The following is a 25483-nucleotide window of genomic DNA, read 5'->3' on the forward strand; positions in this document are numbered from 1 at the left end:
TTCTCCCAAAACATATCCTGCTCTTCCACAGACCCAGAGCGAACAAGTTTAAACCCAGGTAAAAACTGTTTGAGCATGTTGCACTGCTCGCGTGTCAGCATTTGAGTGTCAGACATGGACGTACTAGCGCGAATAAGCAGGAAGATAACTCGGCTGTGGGCTAGTTTCACTAAAAGCTTGGAGAAAGTGAGCATAGTCCGTACCTTCATGTATAGTGTGGTTCTTAAAAAGATCGCCCCAACCCATAGCAACAAATGTTGAGCCACAAGGTGGACCTAAACAAAACGAATCTTGCAGGAAGCACCACGAAAAAGCTACCGAACAAATAATTTTCAGCCCAGACAAAAAATGTTAGAGTATGTACGCTACTCACATATGAGTATCGACGTTGTTGACATAGATGTTACTAGTACGAGTCAGCAGTGGGAGGGTAACTCGAGGCGTGGAGAGCATTGTCCGTACCTTTGTATGCAGTATTGTTCTGAAGAAGATTAGCCCAGCCCATAGCAACAAATATCGAGCCACAAGGCAAACCTGAATAGTAGGTACCATCGAAGTGGAAGCGCTACCAGCCTTGGAAGCCAAACGTCGAAGCATCCGGGCCGGAAGGTAGTAGTACTTCAACCTATAGTGCCTAAGTGAGTAGTCAGTCCATACCAGCAGTTGATAGTTCGTATGATACTCACCAGTATTTTGCCTGAGCACAAGTGTTGAACGTTTGAACATTGACTCGGGTGATCTGTGAGAGCCCGAAACGTGATGTGCTCATGTGACTGGGAAGAATTAAATTAAGTCTAACAGTCACGGCATTGAACATGTAGCGTCATTTGATACAGTCCTACCATGCTATAAAGTAGTACTACATGTCCCCTACATTGGTCGTCTAACTCACTTAACAAATCAATTGAATTCAGGATGATGTATACCATCTCACGACAACGATTCACAAATAACATAAGGTTCGTTCACTCCAAACACGACTTAGAATTTGAACATTGGATATTGAATTGCGGTTTCACATCAATACTCATTTCCAGGTCGAATCTAATAAGGTCGGACCAAAACTCACTTAACAAATCGATTGAATTCAGGATGATGTATGTACCCCATCTCATGACAACGATTCATGATACTAAGGTTAGTTCACTCCAAATGCGACTTAAAATTTAAACATTGGATATTGAATTGCGGGACCGCATTAATACTCCTTTCCAGTTGAATCTGTTAAGGTCGGACCAACAACACCCAACTACACTACAGCGATGAGTTAGCGGTCACTCACCCACCGTCTGACAACGAGAAAAGTGCCAATTATCATTGATGTCATGCACCGCACTCACATCCGATATCTACAGCATTATGCAGACGGTAGTACGAATCAGCACCATGGGCCCATAAGCCATAATCCTTGCACGGAGGCTCATGATTAATATGGTCCAACAAATCGAAGCTTCCCGAACTCTCTTTGGTTTCATCTTCTTTTTTTCCTCTCTATCGTCTCACCATCTCTCTCATAGTTACCCTATGGCCCCCCCAACAAAATATAAAACTGCGGCTGCTAAGCTCGAGGCAATGAGAGCCAAGCGCACACGGTACTACGCCAGGTGTGCAACATTTAGTTCGGTTAATCCCCAATGTTGATAAAAGATGCAGGTGCCGTGAGATGATCCTCGCGAAGAGGAGGGAGAGATACCATGCTAACAAAAACCGTCAAGGGGACGGTGATAGCAGCAATGACGAGTGCACGGATGACCATTCAGATGATCACCACGAATCACTGTGAGTTCTAAATATTAATGCCTTAGATGTGTATATAATATTGTTCTTAGAGAGACATTGGCTGATTGCATTGCCGTGGTCAAATACGCTAAGGACGACTTCATGCAACATGTTCGATCGCCGCGAACCTTCACCTTGGGCGTCTTCGCCGAATACACCAAATCTATTCCGGACGCTCCTGGAGGCCACGGGGATCGAGAAATCCTCAAACGTGCCATGTTGAGTATTGAGGACTTCCTCAAGAGAGCTACTCGAGGGCAAGATGGCATCCTTCAACTATGCAGGGTTTGTGATGAGTGGCGTGCTGCAGACCAAGTTTGCCGGAGCATGAGGGACACCATTGCCATGGTGGAAGACATTTACTGTCATGCGCTAAGTGACGGAGATGCTGAGTTAGCCGTCGAGCCCCTTCAGTGACAAATTCCGTATTATACGGGCCACCCGACCTACATAATATCCCGTATGAGACGGGCCAGCGGATTATGGGCCCATGTTGTGTATATTCTCGATGATGACAGATGGGCCGGGACACATATTATTTCCGATGGAGACGGGTGGGCCCATGTATGCCAATGATATATATATCCTTGATGTTGACGGATGGGCCGGGGGAATATGATCATTCATGGAGATGGGTGGGCCCATCAGGGTAATATGTAGAGTAGGATATTATAGACAGCTGGGCTGAAAAGAGATGTAAGGCAAATATTGTTATATAGACGGGCGGGCCGACGGGGGTGTATTACATATATGGGTGGGCCGAGGTAGGGGAATATTACATAGATGGGTGGGCTGACGCGGGGTGTATTACATATACAGGTGGGCCGACATAAAAGTATTACATATATGGGTGGGCCGACGAAAGGGATATCAAATAGACGGGTGGGCCGAGGGTGTGATAAAATATTTATTACATAGACAGGTGGGCCGAGGTGGGGTATAATTATATAGACAGGTGGGCCAACATAGGATGTATTACATAGACAGGTGGGCCGACGTGGGGGATAATACATAGATGGGTGGGCTGATGTGGGGGAATTGTACATAGATGGGTACATATATGGGTGAGCCTAGATATGTATAAATGTCAAATTTTCAGTGCAAAACCCCAAACCGAGATTTACCAACCCCCGAACCCCGAAATTGTGGACTGCCGGGTCTCGGGTTTCAGGGTTCGGGGGTCCCGGAACTCGGAACTCAGTATGTGAGACAACAAAAATATATTTCAAACACGGGTAAGTCAATGTGTTTGTCAATCAACTTGATTGTAAATTATATTTTATTGATCTCCCCAAATTTCCCAAGTTCCGAGTTCCGAGCTCCGGGACCCCCGAACCCCGAAACCCGACACCCGGCAGTCCACAATTTCGGGGTTCGGGAGTTGGTACAATGTGTATGGATAGATGAAAGGTTGATTTAAACATTTTTGAAAGATGTCCCATATGAAATGTTAAGTCCCGAGTTTTGAACTCCGGGTTTCGGGACTCCAGGTTTCGGGACTTCGGGCTTCGGGACTTGGCACTCCAGAAACCCGGAAATCGAAACTTGGGACTTGACATTTCATATGGGATATCTTTCAAAAATGTTTAAATTAACCTTTCATCTATCCATACACATTTTACCAACTCCCGAACCCCGAAATTGTGGACTGCCGGGTGTCGGGTTTCGGGGTTCGGGGGTCCCGGAGCTCGGAACTCGGAACTTGGGAAATTTGGGGAGATCAATAAAATATAATTTACAATCAAGTTGATTGACAAACACATTGACTTACCCGTGTTTGAAATATATTTTTGTTGTCTCACATACCGATGTAGGGATTCATTTCTGGCTGGGCTTGTAGAGACTGTTTTTACCTTACCTTATGTTGGCACCTTTGTAGCTTACATAAGCAAGTTATCTTTTCACCAGTTACCAGTAGGAGTCAGAGTACTCAGCAAGTTTTCATGATATTTCCTCTCCTCTGAGCCTTGAGCCTGGTCCAGAAACCCTTTAGGGTTGAATAGCAGCTAGGTTCTGCAAGACCCAACATTGTTCAGACTCACTCTCTGAATTGTTGTACCTTCACCGAGTTCCGAGTTCCGGGACCCCCGAACCCCGAAAGCCGGGACCCGGCAGTCCACAATTTTGGGGTTCGGGGGTTGGTAAAATGTTTATGGATATATGAAAGGTTGATTCAAACATGTTTGAAAGATGTCTTTCATCTCAAAAATTGAGTCCCGAGTTCCGGGTAAGACATCTTTCAAACATGTTTGAATCAACCTTTTGTATATCCATAGACATTTTACCACCCCCAAACCCCGAAATTGTGGACTGCCGGGTCTCGGGTTTCGGGGTTCGGGGGTCCCGGAACTCGGGACTCAATATGTGAGACGACACAGATATCTTTCAAAAGTTTGTAAATCAATTTGTTTGTAAATCAAATTTATTGTAGATCACCCCCGAACCCCGAAATTGTGGACTGCCGGGTCTCAGGGTTCGGGGTTCGGGGGTCCCGGAACTCGGGACTCGATATGTGAGACGACATATCTTTCAAAAGTTTGTAAATCAATTTGTTTGTAAATCAAATTTGTTGTAGATCAAATTTTATTGATCTCCCCAAATTTCCCAAGTCCCGAGCACCGACCCCCAACCCCCGAGACCCGGCAGTCCACAATTTCGGGGTTCGGGAGTTGGTAAAATGTTTATGGATATATGAAAGGTTGATTCAAACATGTTTGAAAAATGTCTTTCATCTCAAAAATCGAGTCCCGAGTTCCAAATTAGTGCCGAAGCTTGAAACTTGAAATCAGTGGAAAATGAAATCTCACAACAATGTACACATGAAGATGTTTTATTTCCTTTGACAATTCACCGAGTGTCTTGTACTAACCTGACAACACAGTCCCGGCTTCAGGCTTCAGGGCTCGGTACACGACACTCGGGGAATTGTGAAATTTCTATTTCCTTGGACATTTCACTGAGTTCCGAGTTCCGGGCGCCAAATTCCGAGTTCCGAGCGCCAAGTTCCGAGTTCCGAGTGCCGAGTGCCGAAGCTCAAAACTTGAAATCAGTGGAAAACGAAATCTTGCAACAATGTACACATGAAAATGTTTTATTTCCTTTGACAATTCACTGAGTGTCTTGTACTAACTCAGGGAATTGTGAAATTTCTATTTCCTTGGACATTTCACTGAGTTCTGAGTTCCGAGCGCCGAGTTCCGAGTTCCGAGTGCCGGATGCTGAGTGCTGAAGCTTGGAACTTGAAATCAGTGGAAAACAAAATCTCAGTGACAATGTACACATGAAAATGTTTCATTTCCTTTGACAATTCACCGAGTGTCTTGTACTAACCTGACAACACAGTCCGGGCTTCAGGCTTTGGGTTTCGGGGCTCGGTACATGACACTCGGGGAATTGTTTATGGAAATGAAACATGTTCATGTGTACATTGTTGCGAGATTTCATTTTCCACCGATTTCAAGTTTCAAGCTTCGGCACTCAGCCACTGGTCGGTAGTCAATATAGGCAAATGGTAATGAAAAATGAAAGTTGTTATTACGCTTAACTTCCTTACCGAAGGTTGTAGTCCGAGTCTAGGGGAGTGTATTGGTAGTCTTTTCTTGTCCATCAGTTATCATTTAACCGAGATATAAGCTAAAGAAATCTGAAACATCGGCAATAATGAAAAATGAAAGTTATTATTATGTTTAAGTTCCTGAACAAAAGTTGTAGTCCGAGCCAAGGTGAGTGTATTGGTAGTTTTTTCTTGTCAATTGGTTATCTCGTTACTCGGTACTCGGTACAAGGGAATCAGTACTTGGTATTTGGTTCTGATACTTGATACCCGAGAATCAGTAGTGGGGTACTCGGTACTCGGTTCTGATACTTGGTACCCGAGAATCAGTAGTCAGGTACTCAGTACTTGGTTCTAATTCTCGGTACCTGTGAATCAATAGTTGGGTACTCCAGCCAATAGTCCCGAGTCCCGAGTACTGATACTTGGTATTCAGTAGTCAGGTTTGGAACTTGGGTCTTGGTTTGGTTATCATTTGACTGAGATATTGGTAGGCAATATTGGCACTCGGAGCTCGAATACTGACTATCAACTATCAAGTGTCGGGACTTGGTGCTTGAATGGATATTGCATATATACATAAAAATACAAAATATGTTCCTATGTGTTCATTTCTAGGTGAATAGTATCTCAATCATCTATTCAACAATAGAAACAATGTATCAGGAGCTCAGGACCATAGGGTAATCCTTTATTGTATAGTGTACCTCCCCCTCTTCTGGTGGTTCACCTGCTGGGGTTTTTTCCCTGTAGGACTGGACCTCAAGGACTGTAGGGAGTCTATTCCTGAGCATATTCGGAGTAGATATATCATATAACCAGCCCAGGACACACAGGATCCTTTTCCAGGAACAAAGCATAGACAATTGCACTTGTGACATTTTTTCACGATTTTCAGTATCTTGCCCTTGCATCCATGATCCAACCTTTTAATATATAATGAGCATAGCTTATATTCTTGCTTCTTATGACCAAGATCAGCTCACAATAGGCTGGAGTTTGTGAACTAGTGTGTATACTTGCCATTTCACCTGATAAGGGGCCCATGCCTTCAAAACATTGAATCTTCATAATCAGAAACCTGGGGTACATTTCAAATATCTTAAGTATCATAGAGATAAATTTACAGACAAATCAACCAAGAATTGAGTACTGAGGAAGTGAAATGGGTAAGAAATTGAGTGTGGGAAACTTCAAAGACCCAAAGCATCGAAAATGGTTAGTTGAGCAGTGGTAGGACTTTAATGCTGGGTCAACTCATATTTTCACTATATCCCTTCTACCCACCCCCTACCCTCAGGGCAGTAGGCAGTATGGGTTCCTTGGGTAGTTTACGATCTATCCTACATATTTGTAATGATATTTTTGGCCTGAATCATATATAAATGTGACTTTGTATAAAAGATGTCTATTGTCACTCTCCACACATATGTCATTTTGCCTATCATTACATCAATCCTTCATGAATCTTTCTAAGCTTTTAAGCTATTATAATGGATGTATATGGGTGTTATTCCAGGTCTCTGATCACATCACAGGCTTGTTATGTTGGATATCTCGACATAATGTGCAAGTCTCGCTATTAATATTCATTCTTTTATCTTTAGACTCACTTACTGCACACATGTATTTCATTTGTCATTATTGATGTTTCGGATTTCTTTAGCTTATATCTCGGTCACATGGTAACCAATGGACGAGAAAAGACTACAAATAAACTCACCTAGACTCGGACTACAACCTTCATTAAGCTGACTACTGATTCCCGGGTACCGAGTATCAAAACCAAATACTGAGTACCAATTACCATGTACCGAGTACTGCATAATGAGTAACAAGATAACCAATTGACAAGAAAAGACTATCACTACACTCACCTGGACTTGGACTACAACCTTCGGTAAGGAAGTTAAGCATAATAACAACTTTCATTTTTTCATTATTGCTGATGTTTTGCCGAATGACAAGGAAAGACTACCAAGACACTCACCTTGACGTGGACTACAACTGTCATTTTTCATTATCATTTGCCTATATTGACTACTGAGTCTCGAGTACCGACCACTGACCACCAATCACTGAGTACCGAGTACCGAGTGCTGACAAATACAATTCCCAAGTTATTTGAACCCTACACCAATGGATAATACATACAAATACAATTCGTGTCCATTTGAAGTACCGGGTTTCAGGTTTCGACACTCGACACTTGGTGATTTGTGCAATGAGTGAAAAATGGACATGTTGTGTACATGATTTTGGGTTTCGGGCTTCGGGTTTCGGCCCTCAGCACTTGGAACTCGATGATCTGTGTAATGTAAATGAACAATGAACATGTTGCACACCAGGTTTCGAGTTTTGGGTTTCAGCACTTGAAACTCAGTGATTTGTGCAACAAGTGAAAAATGGAAATGTTATATACATATTTTCGGGTCTCGGGCTTCGGGTTTCGGCACTTGGCACTTGGCACTTGGTTATTTGTGTGATATAAATGAAAAATCAACATGTTGCACACTGGGTTTCAAGTTTCACGCTTTGGCACTCAAAACTCAGTGATTTGTGCAGTGAGTGAAAAATGGACATGTTGTGTACATATTTTCAGGTCTCGGGCTTCGGGTCTCAGCCCTCGGCACTCGGAACTCGATGATTTGTGTGATATAAATGAAAAATCAACATGTTGCACACTGGGTTTTAAGTTTCACGCTTTGGCAGAACTCGAAGCTGTTGATTTAGATATCACCCGAAACCCGAACACCTGAATGTCAAATTTTCAGTGCCGAACCCCGAACCCCGAACCCCGAGTGCCGGTGCCGGGTGCCAAGTCCCGAAGCCCGGAACTCAGGATTTGACATTTGAGACGAATGAAAATTTTCAGACATGTTTGAATTAACCTACATATATCTATAAACATTTCACTAACCCCCGAACCCCGAAAGATATTTTTGTTGTCTTACATACCGAGTTCCGAGTTCCGGGACCCCCGAACCCCGAAACCCGGCAGTCCACAATTTCGGGGTTCGGGGGTTGGTAAAATGTGTATGGATATATGAAAGGTTGATTTAAAACCCCCAAACCCCGAAATTGTGGACTGTGTGCAGTGAGCAAAAAATGGACATGTTGTGCACATATTTTCGGGGTTCGGGGTTCGGGTTTTGGCCCTCGGCCCTCGGAACTCAATGACTTGTGTAATATAATTGAAAAATGGACATGTTGCACACCCGGTTTTGAGTTTTGGGTTTCGGCACTTGAAACTCGGTGATTTGTGCAACAAGTGAAAAATGGAAATGTTGCATACATATTTTCGGGTCTCGGGCTTCGGGTCTCGGCCCTCGGCACTCGGAACTCGATGATTTGTGTAATATAAATGAAAAATGGACATGTTGCACACCTGGGTTTCGAGTTTCAGGTTTTGGCACTCAAAACTCGGTGATTTGTGCAATAAGTGAAAAATGGACATGTTGCGCACATATTTTCGGGGTTCGGGGTTCGGGTCTCGGCCCTCGGCACTCGGAACTCGATGATTTGTGTAATGTAAATGAAAAATGGACATGTTGCATGCTGGGTTTCGAGTTTTGGGTTCGGCACTCAAAACTCGGTGATTTGTGCAATGAGTGAAAAATGGACATGTTGTGTACATATTTTCGGGGTTCGGGGTTCGGGTTTCGGCCCTCGGAACTCAATGACTTGTGTAATGTAAATGAACAATGAACATGTTGCACACCAGGTTTTGAGTTTTGGGTTTCGGCACTTGAAACTCGGTGATTTGTGCAACAAGTGAAAAATGGACATGTTGCATACATATTTTCGGGGTTCGGGTCTCGGCCCTCGGCACTCGGAACTCGATGATTTGTGTGATTTAAATGAAAAATCAACATGTTGCACACTGGGTTTCAAGTTTCACGCTTTGGCACTCGAAACTCGGTGATTTGTGCAGTGAGTGAAAAATGGACATGTTGTGTACATATTTTCGGGTCTCGGGCTTCGGGTTTCGGCACTCGGCACTCGGAACTCGATGATCTGTGTAATGTAAATGAACGATGAACATATTGCACACCCGGTTTTGAGTTTCAGGTTTCGGCACTTGAAACTCAGTGATTTGTGCAACAAGTGAAAAATGGAAATGTTGCATACATATTTTCGGGTCTCGGGCTTCGGGTTTCGGCACTTGGTACTTGGCACTTGGTTATTTGTGTGATATAAATGAAAAATCAACATGTTGCACACTGGGTTTCAAGTTTCATGCTTTGGCACTCGAAACTCAGTGATTTGTGCAGTGAGTGAAAAATGGACATGTTGCGCACATATTTTCGGGGTCCGGGGTTCGGATTTTGGCCCTCGGAACTCGGAACTCGATGACTTGTGTAATATAATTGAACAATGGACATGATGCACACTGGGTTTCGGCACTCGAAACTCGGTGATATGTGCAATGAGTAAGAAATGGACATGTTCCATACATATTTTCGGGTTTCGGCGCTCAACACTCGGAACTCGATGATCTGTGTAATGTAAATGAACAATCGATGTGTTGCACACCGGGTTTTGAGTTTTGGGTTTCGGCACTCGAAACTCGAAACTCGGTGATTTGTGCAGTGAGTGAAAAATGGACATGTTGAACAATGGGTTTCAGGGTCTCGGGTTTGAAAAATAGCATAATAACAACTTTCATGTTTTCATTATCATTTGCCTATATTGACTACCGAGTCCGATAAGGGACCCCTTGGATGATCCATTGCTCAATGAAATACTACCTGATTGGAAGTGTGCTGGTTATCAGATATTCATTTGTCGACTCCCGGGTCCTGGAACTCAGAAGTCGGTACGGTTGACCCAAATTTGGGTGGTCGGAACTTGGTGTCTCATAGGGCAACACAAGCTTTGCACCCCGGATTCCAAATTCTGCAAGACAACCTGTGCACCATCAAAGGCCATGTCAGGAGATCACCTGCTGCTCCAGGAACTCGGTAACTTTGATTTATTACCTCCTCTGATTTGGTTGATGTACAACTACCTCAGCTCCATCATGTCTACAATTATGATACACATGGGCCCACCCATCTATATTTTATACCACCCTCGGCCCACCCATCTAATACAACATCCCATACAACACCCTCGGCCCACCCGTCTAATTAATATGTGTCTGGGCCTACCCGTCTAATACAATATTTTATAATACCCTCGGCCCACCCGTCTAATTTAATATGTGTCTGGGCCCACCCGTGAATGTGATAACAAGTACCTACCCATCTATCTCATACACATCTACCTTAATACACCCATCTGCATAATATCCAACTACCTCGGCCCACCCGTCTACCTAATATTCATATACATCGGCCCACTCATCTACTCTATATATTCCCTGCATGGGCCCACCCGCCTCCATCGGGAATAATTTGCCTCCCGGCCCATCCGTCATAGTCGAGGATATTTTTATCATGGGCCCATGGTCCGCTGGCCCGTATCATACGGGATATTATGCATGTCCGTTCCCTCGTATTATACGGAGATAGGTCACTGTAATATGTGAGCCGTCGTGCATTTGCTCAACGGATTCTTGTACCAGAACTACGAGTTTTGAATAGGCTAATATTTTGCATCTTGGCCCATATGTATATAACTCGCATGTTTGACTCATAACTATCATTATCATCGAGAAGCCTGTGCACCAACATGTTCAAAGTTCAGACAGTACTGTGTTCAAATGTTCAAATTCCGAGTTGATTGGTCAATAGGAACGAGTATATTAGCAACAAGACTCAAGTATTAGGTATAGTAATGTACAGGATGACTCTAAACATATGCCTGCAGAGGTACTATCAGGCCCTTGAGGATGTATTCTCCTGTGTGATGTCACACTCTAGGCCTTCTGTGCGAGATAATGAGCAGAAGAGATGTAAAAACACAAGAAGAGACTTACTTCGCTTGCCTGGCCCGCACGAGCGGATGAATCAGTGTTATGGCTGCGTTTTGAAGCCAGATTCAATAGTGCGTTCTCCTTGCAATTGTTGCCGATTGAGTTGGCGATGCTGTTGCGTGTAGATGGGATGTGTGCACGCCTTGTTCTACGGAGTCCACCGTTGTCATCCCCCTTGACTGTTTGAACCTCGGCTGTTTGAACCTCATTCGCTTGAGCCTCATTCACAACATTTGCCGAAGCAGAAGTGTGGGACGAGGTGGATGGAGGAGACGAGTCCTCTGTATGGTCTTCTGCCATCGAAGATGGAGGGAGTGCAGTCTGGCCTGTTGCTGTTGGGCTCCTCATTTCCAGGAAGGTGTGCGGTGGGATGTGCGAATCCACTAGGAAGTGAATCAGCTGGGGGCATACCATCAGATGGCTCGGGCGTGTCAACATAAGCACCATGGACAGAACGGGGGAAAACTGGCAGGAAGGGGACAATAGGGTGTTTCAGCCACAGCTGGAACCGGAACGGAAGGTGTCTCAGCCGAAGGTGGAACATGTGACATCAAGTAGTCAACAGTTGACATGGGCAGATTCTGGGCCAATGTCTCTAGGAAGTCATCAAACCCATCGTCGGCCAGCTGCCAGTTTGGTTGATTGTCGCCAGAGATGATATTTTCAGAACTGAAAGGCAGCGTTGACACTGGAGAGGATAGTGTGGGAGCATTTGACGAAGAAGGAAACTCGGATATATCCGGCGATCCCAACGTGCCTGACAAAGATTTATCCTGCTTGGACAGCTCATCCATCACAGGATATGACGATTGATTCTCATCGCACACAGCTGTCTCCCCATGATGATCTGGAGCTGCTTGCTCCCCCCATCTTCTGATCTTTCAGTATTGCGGCCTCCGCTGTTATCGAAATGGTAAGCCTTTTTGTACAAGGTGTCACGGATGGTCAAAGATGACACTTACTGGTACACACGATACAGATAATCTCGGAATGGTCCCACTATCTCGCTCTCAAATTTAGGGTAAGCCTGACTAAAATTATTGCCCAGCTTCGTCATTCCAACATGGAAGCTGTCCAGCTGAGTGTCATTTCGACTCTCGAGTTTTGAGTCTCTGATGTAGAACATACCTCCAGACATCAATCATTCCACCTAACTCGGCAGATGGACCTCCAACTGAGAAGGCTGAAGGATAGACCAGTGGCATCAGCGAGGCCTTTGAGGAATTGATTCACAATGGTGGCCAGTTTGGTAAGATTCCTTTGTGCATGTCAGGTGATACTATTACACAGTGAACTCGAGCAGGACACACTGTTGCTGATCTTCATCACTCCAAGGCTCGGCTTTTTCCTTACCGCGCTCTTCCTTCTGTGCATGGATGTACTCCCTCACTTTAGCCTTGATCTCCTCAGACTCGCCTGCATACAGAGTAGCGGTCTCTTTTTTCAATAGCGCTACTCGCTGACCATTGGTGAGTGATTGTGTTGCTTGTGCAACCTTGAGCGTCTCTTGGATGGATTTCTGAACACGATCAGCATAGTACAACTTGGAATAAGCTTCGTGTTCCTGAAGCATTCGTGTAGGTTTTTCACATTCAGTTATCTTCCGCACAACAGCGTCAAAGACGTCGTTGGCATTGGCTTTCGCTTGTCGCCCTGCCTTTGTCCCGCTAAAATTATTTTTGAATTGCATATGTAATTTCTATCAAACATTTTCAGTGTTGTCGGTTTGAAAATTTCAATGAAGCTTACGGCTTTTCGTGTGTGAATTGCACTATCATATTCTCCCAGTGTTAATGGCCCCAATTCAGTGATATTATTTGGGCGAGGCTCTGGAAACACCTCGAACCATTTTTCATAAAGGTCCGCAAAGAAGTTTTGGTGGTTTCTACTCTTGTCACTCTGCTTTTCGGCGAACTTTTGGTACCACGGTTCAAGCCACACCTCCTGCTTGGATGTTGTCCATTTACGAGGAGCCATCTATTTTCATAGTGTCGACATTAAGTCATCTCAGCGGATGAGATCAATTAGATACGTACTCTTAACGTTATTTGACGCGTTGATCGACAAGGCTGGGCATTTAAGCTGCAGTAAGTGAAATGAATATTGAAATGTAGTGTAAAAATCGAGACCAATATCCCACGCACGGACACTGTATCATACTCAGTGAGTATACAGCTACATGATACTTTATTACACAGCCCAAAGCTTCATGTCACAATTGACAAATACTAGTAGTGATAGTAGTAGTATTAATCTCGTTTAATTTAGCTGCAAGGATCTCTTAAATGCACGCCAGATGAACTAACATATCGATGCATTGATGCAGGAGCTCATCTTGAGTTGGGACAGCCCGGACTATGCTAAGATCCCTTGGACGCTCTGAGCAGGAAATACGGAGCCGTGTCATCGTGGCTGGAGCTCGGTGATCACGGGTGCCAAAGATGTGTCTGTTCCAGATGCCGGGCTGAAAGACCTACTTGATCGTGGCGAGCTCAAAGAAGTCAGCTTCAACTGAAAGGAAAATGAGTGTCTGAAAGAGTACTTCGAGTTGTACCGCCCCGAGTATAAACGATTATGAGAACTAGTAAGACTAAATCAGGGAGTCAATCAAAATGAAATTAAAACTCACGGATTCAGACAATGAACCAACACGAGCGGGTCAATCCATAGGCACTCAGTACTTAAGAGTACTTCGAGTTGTACCGCCCCAAGTATTAACGATTATGAGAACTAGTAAGACTAAATCAGGGAGTCAATCGTAATGAAAGTTAGACTCATGGATTCAGACAATGGACCAACACGAGCGGGTCAATCCATAGGCACTCGTACTTTGACATCCAAATTTGCTGGGTACACAAGATGGCTCCATAAGCGTCTGGGAGAACATTCTGGTGGGCGCTGAAGAGCAGGAGGTTGGAGGTTACCAGGTGCGTTTGAAAGCCTTGGTAGTCACGCAATTTGTTCTCACGGTTGAAGAACACATTTTCGAACACAAAGTCAAAGTGCTGTGCAGTGTGTCAGCCATATTACTTCTTGACAGGTACAAGAAGTGATCCTATCGTCAGATCCTATCGCCACCTGCTGATCGATCATCCCGGATCAAGGAGAATGAGGAAGGCAGGGGCAATGGCAAGGTGCAAACAGAGGTGAACTGCCAAATATCCATATGGAGCATTCAACCCCCCGTAGAACGGTGATTTGTAAGCATGGGAAGCTGCCAGATGAGGATTTGTAAGCATGGGAAGCCGCCAGCGTGATTCTAATGAGTGATATATCCTGGATACATCCTGTTGGATGATGGATAATGAAAGAAGAGTATGTATCGGACTTTTAGGATTATAGTCCACTTAGGATATATCTATATGACAGTATGGGCTGTGCAAGGAGGTGTGATGGAGTGTTGAAAAAAAGGTAGTCCATATTAATGTATCTATCGGCGATCGTGGTTCAGCGCATGTAATTGTCAGTGATTGAGTAGACTTACTTCTCTCCCTTTTGCAAGTCTCCGACGGCGTTCGGACGCTTCATGTTATGACGGGCACAGTCGATAGTGCCAAGCCCTGTAGCGGCTAGCCCCCAATTGGTCTTTGTATCAGCCATATTCACGGCATTATGGCTAGCGCACGTAGATTTCTAAAAGGAATCAACGAGGACCAATGTAGCGATCACAAGGTAGCCTCACCTCTTGTGGGACATCAGTTTTCTCTGCGAGCAACTTCTTGTAAGCACTCTCCTCTACAAAGTATGCCAATCCATGACTTAAACTTGGGTCTGTGGTATCGCTCGAGACAACTTTGCACTTCAAGTGGAAGTTGGCATCGATGGCCACGAACAATGCGTAGATCCAGCTAAAATAAATGTCAGACATCGACCGACTATCGTGTTTCCAGCGCACCGTTTTCCACGAGGAGCTTGCTCCCAGTCATCAGGTAAGTTTTTACCTGGATGTGGGCAAGCAGGGCACAAGACCGCACAATCACCGTCTTCTGTGGCGTCGATTCCCTTAGGGTCATGCCCTCTCCCAGAACACTTGAGCATCATCAAATGCCGCCATTCACGGATCATCCTCATGAATGATTCATATCGGTCCTATAAAATCAAATAAGCCACATTGTCATGTCAGGCAAGCACAAAAAATCAAATTACTGACCTTAATGGGAGTTAGGCCGGTGTTGTCGGTCCTACGCGCAAGCGCACTATAGAATTTGTATGCCAAGACTTTAGATTCGAAAGACAGCAAATGAAACTCATCCAGGAGGCAAAAGGTGGCTGCAGTTTTGGGGTCAGCCGTTGTTGAAGGAAACCAGGACACGCGAAGTAGTTGCTGTACGTGCGATCCTGCCCCCACACAGTTGCAGAAATCCAGTAAGACTTCGTGGATCCCATATGAATCCATGACGACAAAATCATCATTAAAGGAGCGATGGGGGTTTGGGCATCTCTGGCCAAATGCATGGCCTAATTGTATTCAGAAGCCGAGGCTCTTCAGAGTCACGTGTTCGAAATAATTGCTGTTCCATTTCTATGGGGGTCGGTCAGAAAATGTCTTGCATAATGAAGAAACACTACACTAACCTGCAACCTATGCAATGGATGACGCTGGTGAGCAGCCGTGATGCAAGACAAACATCGAAGATCGATACCAAAACAGTCTTGACATTGATATTTGGGGAAAGAATTGCCGCAGTGGGAACAAGGAGCTTCCAGGAGGTCACCTCTGCCTTCCAGGCGCAACAGCTCCTCAAGGAACAAAGACCGATGGTCTAACCACATAAGTAACAGAATTTTTTTTTTTGGGCTATTATCCAATGAAGATGTGATATCGTCGTCTGATGACAGTCCACCGGCTGTAAAATCATTGCAAAGATCAGGTATGAAACCAGGCAAAGGTTCCCATGCAAGGGGCTGAGACAATTGCGCATTCTTGGGAGGTTCTATGTATCTCCGTGCATAGGTGATAGAGCCATCATCGTGAACACAATACTGAGTGTGCTGTCGTTGCTGGACTGACTGCTTGGAGGTCCGTGAGTATGAATTGAGGGTTGGTTTCTTCTTTCGTTTACTGGTTGATACCCGTAAGGTCTGCCGGAGTTCCTCTGAACAGTGTATGACCTGAACGGGGGTTGAAGACAACGGCCCCAGGGAAGATGCAGAAGTGCTCATGCTCGTCAAATGGACTAGGAGGTGTATGCCCAGAAACCTGATCTTAGAGCTGTAGCTACAAGTTATTATTATTTAGTATATGATCATGCACGTTAGGCCATTCCTCACTGACCTGCATTCCTGAACTTCACCAGTATAACTCGATCCATTTGTGACCAGCTGGGGATCCCTTTGTAATCTATAGCCAATTCTTCTATTAGCAACTGACTCTGTTCCCGTACGATAATGGTAACTCACTGGCCCATTTGTTGAAGATGTATGCATGCGCATGCATCACGGTGAATCGCTGAGGATGATATCGGTCTTCTATGACAGTGGCTTACATAATAATGTCCTGTCCTCTCCGAGTCTCCCAAGCTTCGTTCTTCAGTCTTCACAGATAACATAAAAGTCATGCACCCAGGTGAGTTCAAATTTAACGTTCATCGATCATCACTCAGTACTCAACGTTCAACCTCGTTGTCCTCTCTGACCAAACATGGTGTCCCATAGCGTGTCGGACCATGAAAGTCATATTGTGCTGGGTACGTGTCTTGCTAATTGTTCCATCTGCCAGTAGTTCATGCTTTACAGATGCTGTCTTCCAACTTCTGTCTTCATTAATGCTCTCTGCAAACGATGCTTATAATCTGGTTCAAGTCATTGTCGACAGCACTGATCTATGGAACTCTGGCCTGTCCACAACATCAGCCAGTTGTACTTCGCCTTCAACTGACTCTCTTGCCACGCTACATACTCATACTCTGCCACCGATCCCTTCTGCTACTCTGGCTCTACCCCCAGCCCCTCCCACCACTGCAACTCTGCCCCCTGCCCCACTGATCCCTTCTGCTACTCTGACTCTACCCCCACCCCTTCCCACCACTCCAACTCTGCCCCCTGCCCCACCAGCTGTGAAAATACATTCTCCCCCACCTGAAATCACACAGCGGTTACCCGACCTCCAAATGACTAGAATCATAGTCGACGGGGAGGAAAGGTTCCAGTATCATTATGAGAATTTCACCTTCGATATTCCGCACACAGGAGCTAGTGGCCCGTTCTACCTTGTGACCCGTGGTCGCCGGGTCGGTGTGTTTAGTACATGGTGCATCTCATTTTTTATTATATTTCTTTCGCTTACACTTCCTCAGGACATGTACTTCTCCTCATGTGCTTGGTGTTAGTTGCTTGTCTTATACTCGCGCGAGGTCTTACCCGAGTACGTGCCCCTAACTTTCGAAGGCTAATGGATGATGTCCGAAGGTTGTCGGACAATGTCCAGAGTCCAATGTCCGATGCATGGGAATTCCGGCAGACGTTCGGAAACAAGTGATAAGACTAATCCGGACGATGTCCGAACTAGAAAGGAAACAGTGGAGGACTACCAGAGGTAGAGGCGGAGGTGACAAGTCTATAGGAGTCAATCCTAAAACTAGCGGAGGACAACGAGAGGGGAACTCAAGTTGGATGGAGGAGGGAATGAGCAGAGTCTAAGATAATATTCGAACTGATGAACTACAGAGACTGTACAGGGTTTATATACTACTGAGGACATAACGGAGAAACAGTTAGTGCAGTGTGAGGCTATGCAAGGCTATGGAGAGAACATATGGGACGACTATCACTAGTCTATCGGAACTTAGTAAAATGAAGACGGAAATGAATAAGGGACGGAAAATAAAGCATACTAACTGATAAGGGAAATACCAAAGGGAAAAGGCATGGAAGATAGGAGCTGACCGGATCCGGAAGTCCAGAAGTCCGGAGATGATTGTGTGATTGGTCCGGGTCCGGAACGCAGGATATGACACCCAACTGGTAAAAATATAAAGTTTAATGCTAAAATGAAGGCTATAGACTCAGGGCTTCAGAATGGATGCGAGCAAACCATACCGAAGAGGCTTTGGTGAACATTGATGTTCAAGCCACGCTGGAAAAGCAGTGAACCTTGGCCTCACTGCACCCACAAATTGTACTAACAGTGTGGGAAGTGCTAGTAGACTATCTCGCTGGAAAGGTCTTGGTGAACATTGATGTCCTGCCGGCAAAGCGCTGTATTGATAGTATCGGGAGTGCCGGAAAGTGTCGATAAAAATTGAGGCTTCCGGTGTCAATGGCAGCTGCAAAATATCACACTAATATATTAGTAGGTACATTAGGGCATAAGTAGGGTCATTAAATGTATTTATTCAGAGTCAGCTTAGGCTACAATTTTTGGAGAATTGTGACGAAACCCACCTTGTTGTTAGCTACCACTGGTTTGATTTTCTCTTTCTTCAGCCTCCCAGAGCTCCATTGATACCATGTCTAAGCCTGCTAGCACAGTTCCAAAATGCATGACAACTTGAGCTAAAAATGCAACTCAGCATCCAGGGCATATCCTGACCGGAGGCAAAGGTTGCATAAAGAGATGTACCAAAGCTCAAAAGGCTGCTGATGACCAGTGTGAAAAAGATGAAAAGCAGGCAAGTGAAATAGCTGTACAAGAAGGACATAAGCGCATTGCTGCATTTCAGAAAAAAAAATGCAGACAGACCAAGCTGCTATGCGCGCTGATGCACCAAAGCCTGCTCATCCCTGCCCATGCCCCGTCAAAAAGGCTGTCAAAGCTGCAGAGACCTCCAACTTGACTGTGGCCAAGGATGGAGTTGTTAGCGCTAATAACAAGGGTGGTAGGGCTGGAAGTAAATTAGCAGCCAGTGATAACATCGAACATCCTAAGAGTGATGCAGAGGAGAAAGAGGAGGTGTGAGTGCTGGGGGCACACAAAAAGAAGGGCAAGAGGACAGTGTTACCAGTGAAGACACCAGTGAGAGATGCAATAGAAGCAGCGGGTGTTGACATCTTGATGGACGAATCAACGATGGCACGTGATGACAACAAGAAGTTTGATAATGTGTAAGGCATTTATTATTCCTTCTCAACTATGATACACCATCTGACTGAAACGGTTTTTTTCTTTCTCAATCTAATTATTCATGATAATGATAGCATGCCAGGTCCCAAAAATTTTGGTCTTGCTGTCTGGCATATCCATGGTTGGAGGTCGAATATTCCTGAGGACAGTGTTCCAAAGCCAATCTCCGACTTGAAGATCAGACCATTTCCTATGCCTTCCAACTTTTCTAGTACTGCTCCCTCCTCTAAACTCACTAGAGGGAGTACTATTAGTAGCGGTGGCGCCCTGCTCATGCCTATCAATACTATCGCCAATGCTGGGGCTAGTAATGTGGCAGATCGTTTTATGACCCTCTTTGCAGACGACGATTTGGCAGAATCAGACGAGCGCTCTCAAGCCCTTACCCGTATGTCCAAACCAAAGACTGCTCAGGTGAGTTTGATTATCTAGTTCTTTTTTTTAATGTGTTAACTGCATCACCAGGGCGTCAAGATCTCCTTCAAGGTCCCTGATACTTCAGTGCAAACAAACTTAGCCTATCGCAACACCAATCTGATTCACCAACAGCACGACACAATTCAGCCTGACATCATTGCAGACAAAGACAATGAAATGAATGCTGACACAGCTCCACCAGTAGTAACTTCACTTGTTGACTACATGTCTGACACTGATAGGGAATCTGATCTCAAACCTCCTCCTTCTACACAGATTCCCAAAGGATATTATGATGCTGACATCCATCGAACTGCAGCTCTCGCTCAAACTCAAACTCAAATTCAAACATCCTGCTCTACCACTCCAACGACGAGTGTCAAGCGCAAGCTCGCAGATATGGAGGATGGCTTGACTGATGACATGATCGAGGATGACCTGCTCGAGGACAACCTGCTCGAGGATGACCAGATTGAGGATGATCTCATGGTTGATGATGACTTTATGGATTATCATGCCTTTGTGATCGAGGAAGATTCATCTGAAGTCAAATTTGTGGGCCAGACCAAGCCCATAGTCAAGACCGAATCTGAACAAGTATCCCTGCGGGTCACTTCCATGGTAGTATGCTTCAATAATTAATGTTTAAATTATACTAACTACAAATGTTAGCATAAAGCTCCCATGGCAAAGTGGGCAAAACCTTCCATTGCACACACTTACAGTCTTTCCAGCATTTCGAGTGTCACTTCTGGTGTCACGAACATTGCACATATGGAGATCCTCCCCCGTGCTGCTTACAGGATCAAACATCTTCCTGGAGGTCCTCAGGCAGTGGCTAGGTGGAGTGCTGTGTTCATCCCTACTCTTATTTCTGCCATTGGAGATCAAGATGAAGTCTGGGGCTGTCTCAAGTCAGAGACAACTCTCTGCGCCACTATGCAGGATGCCTGGGATGTGGTTTACGAGGATATACCGCACACGGTCACTACCGATGGACCCGTTATGGCCCTAGTAAGTGATTTTTGATGCAATTCATACTATCTGATCTTTTTTTCTTAGGCCACCCAGCGGCTATCAGAGTGGCGCAATGGCATCAGATCTACTGCTGTTTCCATACTCACACACTTCATGTCATTGCAGGCTGATATCGAGACTGACCAAGACCGCAAAGACTTTGCCAACAACCTACTACTCTCTGGGCTAGGATTCCTGTATGGGAGCACCACAGAGGATGGTCATCTAAAGCAACCCTTTCAGTTGGAACTCCTCATACAGGTCCTTGTACAGCACAGATGTGCTACATTAGGCGCTGTTGATAGCCACAGGAAGACCACACATGCAAAGGGCGCTCTTAGTCTTGCCACTGTGGCGGCATGTATATTCACTTTCTCGTCATATCACAACTAACATATTTCTCATGTTTCAGATGGAACATGCCCTCAAGCTTATCGGGCTCAAAAACACACTCGTCAGTGAATTGGAAGTCAACAGTAAAGGCAAGGCTGTCAAGATCCCCCACAGTTTGAACAAAGCATCGGGCAAGGCTAGCAATGCTCGAAAGGCCTTCTCAGACACCAACTATGGTGTGGCAACCAGGGGTTACATGAAGTCCATCAACCGCATGAAAGAGTCAGTCCTCCGAGACATCTGGGAACGTACGAAGGACATCACCGCAAAGAGGCATGGTGTGCCCCTCATTCCAGACAAGGATGATTCTGAGGATGAGCATGCGCTCATCTTCAATATCTGGTACTGTTCTTTTTTGTTGTTTTCTAGTGTCTTGCGACTGATGGTTTTTGGTGCTACTTTTTGTTTTATAGAGTCAGTACTACTACTAGTATACCCACCTGCATCTCTGCCAAGTTGTTGCCGCTACTGGCATGTACTACTACTTGTCGTGTTATTTGCTTTATTACGCATGTTTGAGGTCTCTTTTTTACTACTTACCAGTACTTTCATATTGCTTTCGCTCCTTTTTTTCTCACTTAATCTACTTATCACTCGAAATGCAATGTTTTGTGGTCATTTTCATCTCAACAAGTGTGAAATAAGTGTGAGATAAGTGCAAAATAAGTCACAATAAAGTATTGCTACTTGCATTGTAGGAATACTAAGTGCAAAATAATTGTCAAAAAAGTCAAAATAAAGTTGGAAAAAGTTGAAGTCAAGAGGAGGCACCTACTTTTTCGACTTATAATCGTCTTGTGGCAAGTTCACAGCAAGTTGGTGTCACCGTTCTTATGACTGGCTTTGCCGCTCCTTTTCGGGAATTACCCGGCGGCAAGTTGCAAAAAAGGAAGGTCAAGAAATGTGTGAATTTACTGATGCCGTACCCTAACCCTCTCAGTCTCGGTTGTATTTAACTTCATGAACTTCATGAACCTGTGTGCATTCAATTTTCGTCCATCCATCCAAGTGCAAAAGCTTGCGAAATAAATAGTGCTGCTGGGTTAGTGTGCTTGCAAATTCGTCTTTCTTCGACAATGCCATGTGTCAGAAGATTTACGAAGATTGTTGCGATGCTCTACAATATATTGCTTTAAATACCATTCTCACTTGCTCACCGGTTCACTGATGCTGACCGCAATGATTTGGCATCGTTGGCCAAATCAGATGAACTACTCGATCAGCTCGAGAACCACGCGCAGGATCACAACCTCATTATATCCCAAGAAGAATTTGCAAGCGACCTGAAGGCTTTGATGGTCGACCGTGACGGATGCGATGGCCAGGAGAGCGACACCGATGAGAGCACTTACACTTCCAATGCGTCGGACTGTTGTTAAGGTAGGCATTCCGAGGCCCCACGTGGGCACGGCGCGCTTAAATTCCAGTGCAATAATTATGTACAAAAGACGTGTATATATCAGCAGTAGTGTGAATCATGTATCCTAAAAACTATATGGCTCCCGCCGTCTGATGCACTTGGGCTGTGGTCGCTTCCATTCCCCTGTGTTTGGGTCTGGCCATAAGGAACCACTGTCCCATCGGGTTTGAAGTGGTGCACCGGGAGTCGGGAAAAACCCATACGGCCAAGTAGGCAAATAGCACATCTCCTACACGACGAGGTCAGTCATTTCGTAAACAAGTGACTTGACTTTGTTACCTCGAAACCACAGGCCGGTCGGCACTTCACCCACACGCTCCAGTCCAACCAGGAGATCAACTGCGTCACATCCTCTTTCCATTCGCCTATGAGAGCATGTATGTGATCAACTTCAGGGCGCTGTTCCGGAGGATAAAAGGCGTCGACTCCAAAATTCATTCCGGAAGCCCACATCTTCGTGACGACGCGACATATTTCATGCGTAGTTTCCCGCAGCGCCTGCAGGAGCAAACGTTCGGAGGGCGTCAATGCTGTTCCACGATACGCTATGGATGCCGCGTGCGATGTAGCACATTCCCGAAACACTGGCGCAGCCCACGAATTTGTCGCGTTGGCGGTGACGGAGTCATTGGGAGGTAGAGCTGCAAGCACAGTGTAGGGCAAAAGCACGTTGCGCAACTGTCTCTGAATTTGTTGTGTGTGGTTAAAGATCGACCCATCGTCCGACGTCAGGTTCAAAAGGTGCTGTATAAACTCCAGGCGGCTGGCATATCGATCGACCACCACACGCAAGACTGTTTTCCAGTCAATGCCGCTGGTTGTGGAGGGTGGTTGTGTTAGCGCTTGAGCTAGCCTGTCTTGGACACGTTCTATATCCTCCGGTGATATTCCTGCCACTCGGTGATCCCACCGGTCAAAGCCTACACGACGCGGCACCAAGGAGGGGACAAGAGCGGTGTCATAGAAAGAGACAAGCCCAGAAAAATCAAGCATAATCCGGGTTTCTCCTGGATAATTTTCGCGCCATGAAGCAGAATGCATCACTTCAAAAGCGTGACGAACTGATGTTCGAGAATAAATCAGACCTACGTCAAAACATGGACAGTCACTCACTAGTATCGGGGTCCTCTGGCATATCGAGCGGGTGGGTGCTGACGCGGACGCTCTCGATATTTAAGAACGAGACGACCTCCATGTGAGAGGTGAAGTTGCAGATCATGATTTCACTATGACCGTCGTCAATAATAAATCACCAAGGAACTACGATGGATTCGCACAAATTCATTTCCATCCTATGATTCCCAAATCAGCATCAGGCATCCGCGCGCACGCATCTCAACATCCAACGAACCTCACAAAGCCGTTCACGCCATACTTCTCACCCCATTTACACAGATCCTTTATGCGCTGCTCCTCATTCCACACCCACTCGGGTTTCATTTCCGACCATGCCACGAGATCTTGGGTATCCATAGTGCCCTCAGGGAGTTTCGCAGCGCTGTTTCCGTCAAAATAGAGCACTTTCATCGGCTGAGTGACTGTAAGGGTAAGGTGCCAGCACCCTGTTTCAATTGTCCCTCTGCAGAAAATTGCGGAGTGTTCTGGTTCCACAGCCACCCAATCCAGGGCGGTCGGTAAATAGGGACCGGTGATAGTTCCATGGTAGAGGAGAGTGCCCACGGGAACAGTCCCTGGGACTATTGTATGACCTGCAGGGCGCAAATGATGAGTCGCGACCCATCTGATTGGAGTTTTAAACATACCAATACGATGACGGGTATTCGCCCAGTTTTGAAGCAGGGAATTGGCCGTTCCGAACAACAGATGTCCTGTCGCGTTCACAGCAGGTCCTTCATCAAGGTCCCATTGTCCAAGATCATTTTCGACCCCCGGGTAAAAGGATGCAGATGTATGACTCGACAGAGGTATCTGTGCAGTCAGAGCCCGTTCAAAGGCAAGAAAAAGCCAGACGGCTGCAGCTTTCCTTGTAAACAGCATTTCGACGAAGGGTCAAGGGCCGTTTTAAGGTTAGTTGTATACTCAATGAGTGCATCCATGAAGTTATGGTTTGATTCCCTTTACAGTCTGTTCAGCCAGCAAAATTTCGAGAAGTTTCAAAGATGGAATTTGATTTATGATCATCCTGAATATCTCGAATCAGTGTGACAGATCAGTGACGAACTTTATCGATATGCTATCATGCCAGTCACTCGACAGACTCGTTCTTCCTGCCCCCATAACGTACCTTTCTGCTATATGAGGCGTGGCAAGTGTTGAAAGATTATAGATCAGTGATAACTTTGATTCGGCCAACAACAAACAACACTCGCTTACATAATACGCTATGCACCTCAGGCCTCAGTACTCAGTCTTCGACTCTTGAGACTGAGGTATGATATCATTCATTTAGATTCTTTACTACGATACTGACTACTACTCTAGCACTTACTTACTTTCGTTATAGAACTCATTCTGTCTTCTCTTTCGTCCGACGTGTCCTCGAACAAAAGGTTATGAGCCCCTGGTGCTTAGAATCAATCCAGTACCACAAAGGAACACCAACCGAAACAATAATTAAATGTCGAACACACCCTCAGTGTCTGCAGCCCTACCAGCTGTGACTCCTTCGTCCTCGAGCATCCCTTCAATATCATCTAGCTCTACATCAACAAGTAGAACTGCACAGGCCTCCAATCGCCTATATGACATTCCATCACTCGAAAACGATGGTTCGAATTTCCAACTATGGAAGTACCGTGTCGAGTTAATTCTTGACCTTCGAGGACTATGGGCAATTGTTGAAGGAAGTGAAAAGATGCCAGATAGCATAGGCACCCTGTTCAACACCAGGAATGCGAGCTCAGACTCGGATAGCTCTCACGCTGAAAGATGACCCCTTGAATGGGATACTCTATGTGCCAA

At 45.3% G+C, this 25483-nt stretch overlaps 7 protein-coding genes across 7 annotated transcripts; 4 read left to right on the plus strand and 3 right to left on the minus strand.

Annotated features, from left to right (window-relative positions):
- Positions 1-1524: 1524 nt before the first annotated feature.
- Positions 1525-2402, plus strand: HD556DRAFT_1465596 (uncharacterized protein; the record flags this gene model as incomplete). Its single annotated transcript, XM_041308348.1, has 3 exons — positions 1525-1604; positions 1654-1779; positions 1830-2402. The coding sequence occupies 3 exons, from the start codon at positions 1525-1527 to the stop codon at positions 2194-2196; spliced, it is 573 nt and encodes a 190-aa protein (XP_041162604.1). The 3' UTR covers positions 2197-2402.
- An 8172-nt stretch (positions 2403-10574) lies between these two features.
- HD556DRAFT_1306619 (uncharacterized protein) lies at positions 10575-13229 on the minus strand (the record flags this gene model as incomplete). The annotated part of the gene is made up of 7 exons (XM_041299943.1): positions 10575-10652; positions 11256-11651; positions 11753-12125; positions 12215-12364; positions 12421-12510; positions 12563-12951; positions 13002-13229. The coding sequence occupies 7 exons, from the start codon at positions 13227-13229 to the stop codon at positions 10575-10577; spliced, it is 1704 nt and encodes a 567-aa protein (XP_041162605.1).
- A 1359-nt stretch (positions 13230-14588) lies between these two features.
- HD556DRAFT_1441055 (uncharacterized protein) lies at positions 14589-16415 on the minus strand (the record flags this gene model as incomplete). Its single annotated transcript, XM_041306223.1, has 7 exons — positions 14589-14682; positions 14737-14885; positions 14935-15100; positions 15148-15341; positions 15403-15693; positions 15748-15774; positions 15828-16415. The coding sequence occupies 7 exons, from the start codon at positions 16413-16415 to the stop codon at positions 14589-14591; spliced, it is 1509 nt and encodes a 502-aa protein (XP_041162606.1).
- A 478-nt stretch (positions 16416-16893) lies between these two features.
- HD556DRAFT_1441056 (uncharacterized protein) lies at positions 16894-17581 on the plus strand (the record flags this gene model as incomplete). Its single annotated transcript, XM_041306224.1, has 3 exons — positions 16894-16939; positions 16989-17482; positions 17549-17581. The coding sequence occupies 3 exons, from the start codon at positions 16894-16896 to the stop codon at positions 17579-17581; spliced, it is 573 nt and encodes a 190-aa protein (XP_041162607.1).
- A 3579-nt stretch (positions 17582-21160) lies between these two features.
- Positions 21161-21472, plus strand: HD556DRAFT_1194263 (uncharacterized protein; the record flags this gene model as incomplete). Its single annotated transcript, XM_041296245.1, has 1 exon — positions 21161-21472. A coding segment is annotated over one exon (312 nt), but the record flags the coding sequence as incomplete, so codon positions are not given.
- A 1153-nt stretch (positions 21473-22625) lies between these two features.
- HD556DRAFT_1441058 (uncharacterized protein) lies at positions 22626-24559 on the minus strand (the record flags this gene model as incomplete). Its single annotated transcript, XM_041306225.1, has 6 exons — positions 22626-22790; positions 22841-23622; positions 23675-23787; positions 23839-23853; positions 23913-24270; positions 24325-24559. The coding sequence occupies 6 exons, from the start codon at positions 24557-24559 to the stop codon at positions 22626-22628; spliced, it is 1668 nt and encodes a 555-aa protein (XP_041162609.1).
- A 580-nt stretch (positions 24560-25139) lies between these two features.
- HD556DRAFT_1233422 (uncharacterized protein) lies at positions 25140-25454 on the plus strand (the record flags this gene model as incomplete). The annotated part of the gene is made up of 1 exon (XM_041297591.1): positions 25140-25454. One exon carries the CDS (start codon positions 25140-25142, stop codon positions 25452-25454), a length of 315 nt encoding a protein of 104 aa, XP_041162610.1.
- Between the last annotated feature and the right edge of the window lie 29 nt (positions 25455-25483).

The sequence above is a fragment of the Suillus plorans genome (assembly GCF_016647745.1).
Source record: "Suillus plorans strain S12 chromosome Unknown HD556scaffold_16, whole genome shotgun sequence".
Taxonomy (NCBI): domain Eukaryota; kingdom Fungi; phylum Basidiomycota; class Agaricomycetes; order Boletales; family Suillaceae; genus Suillus; species Suillus plorans.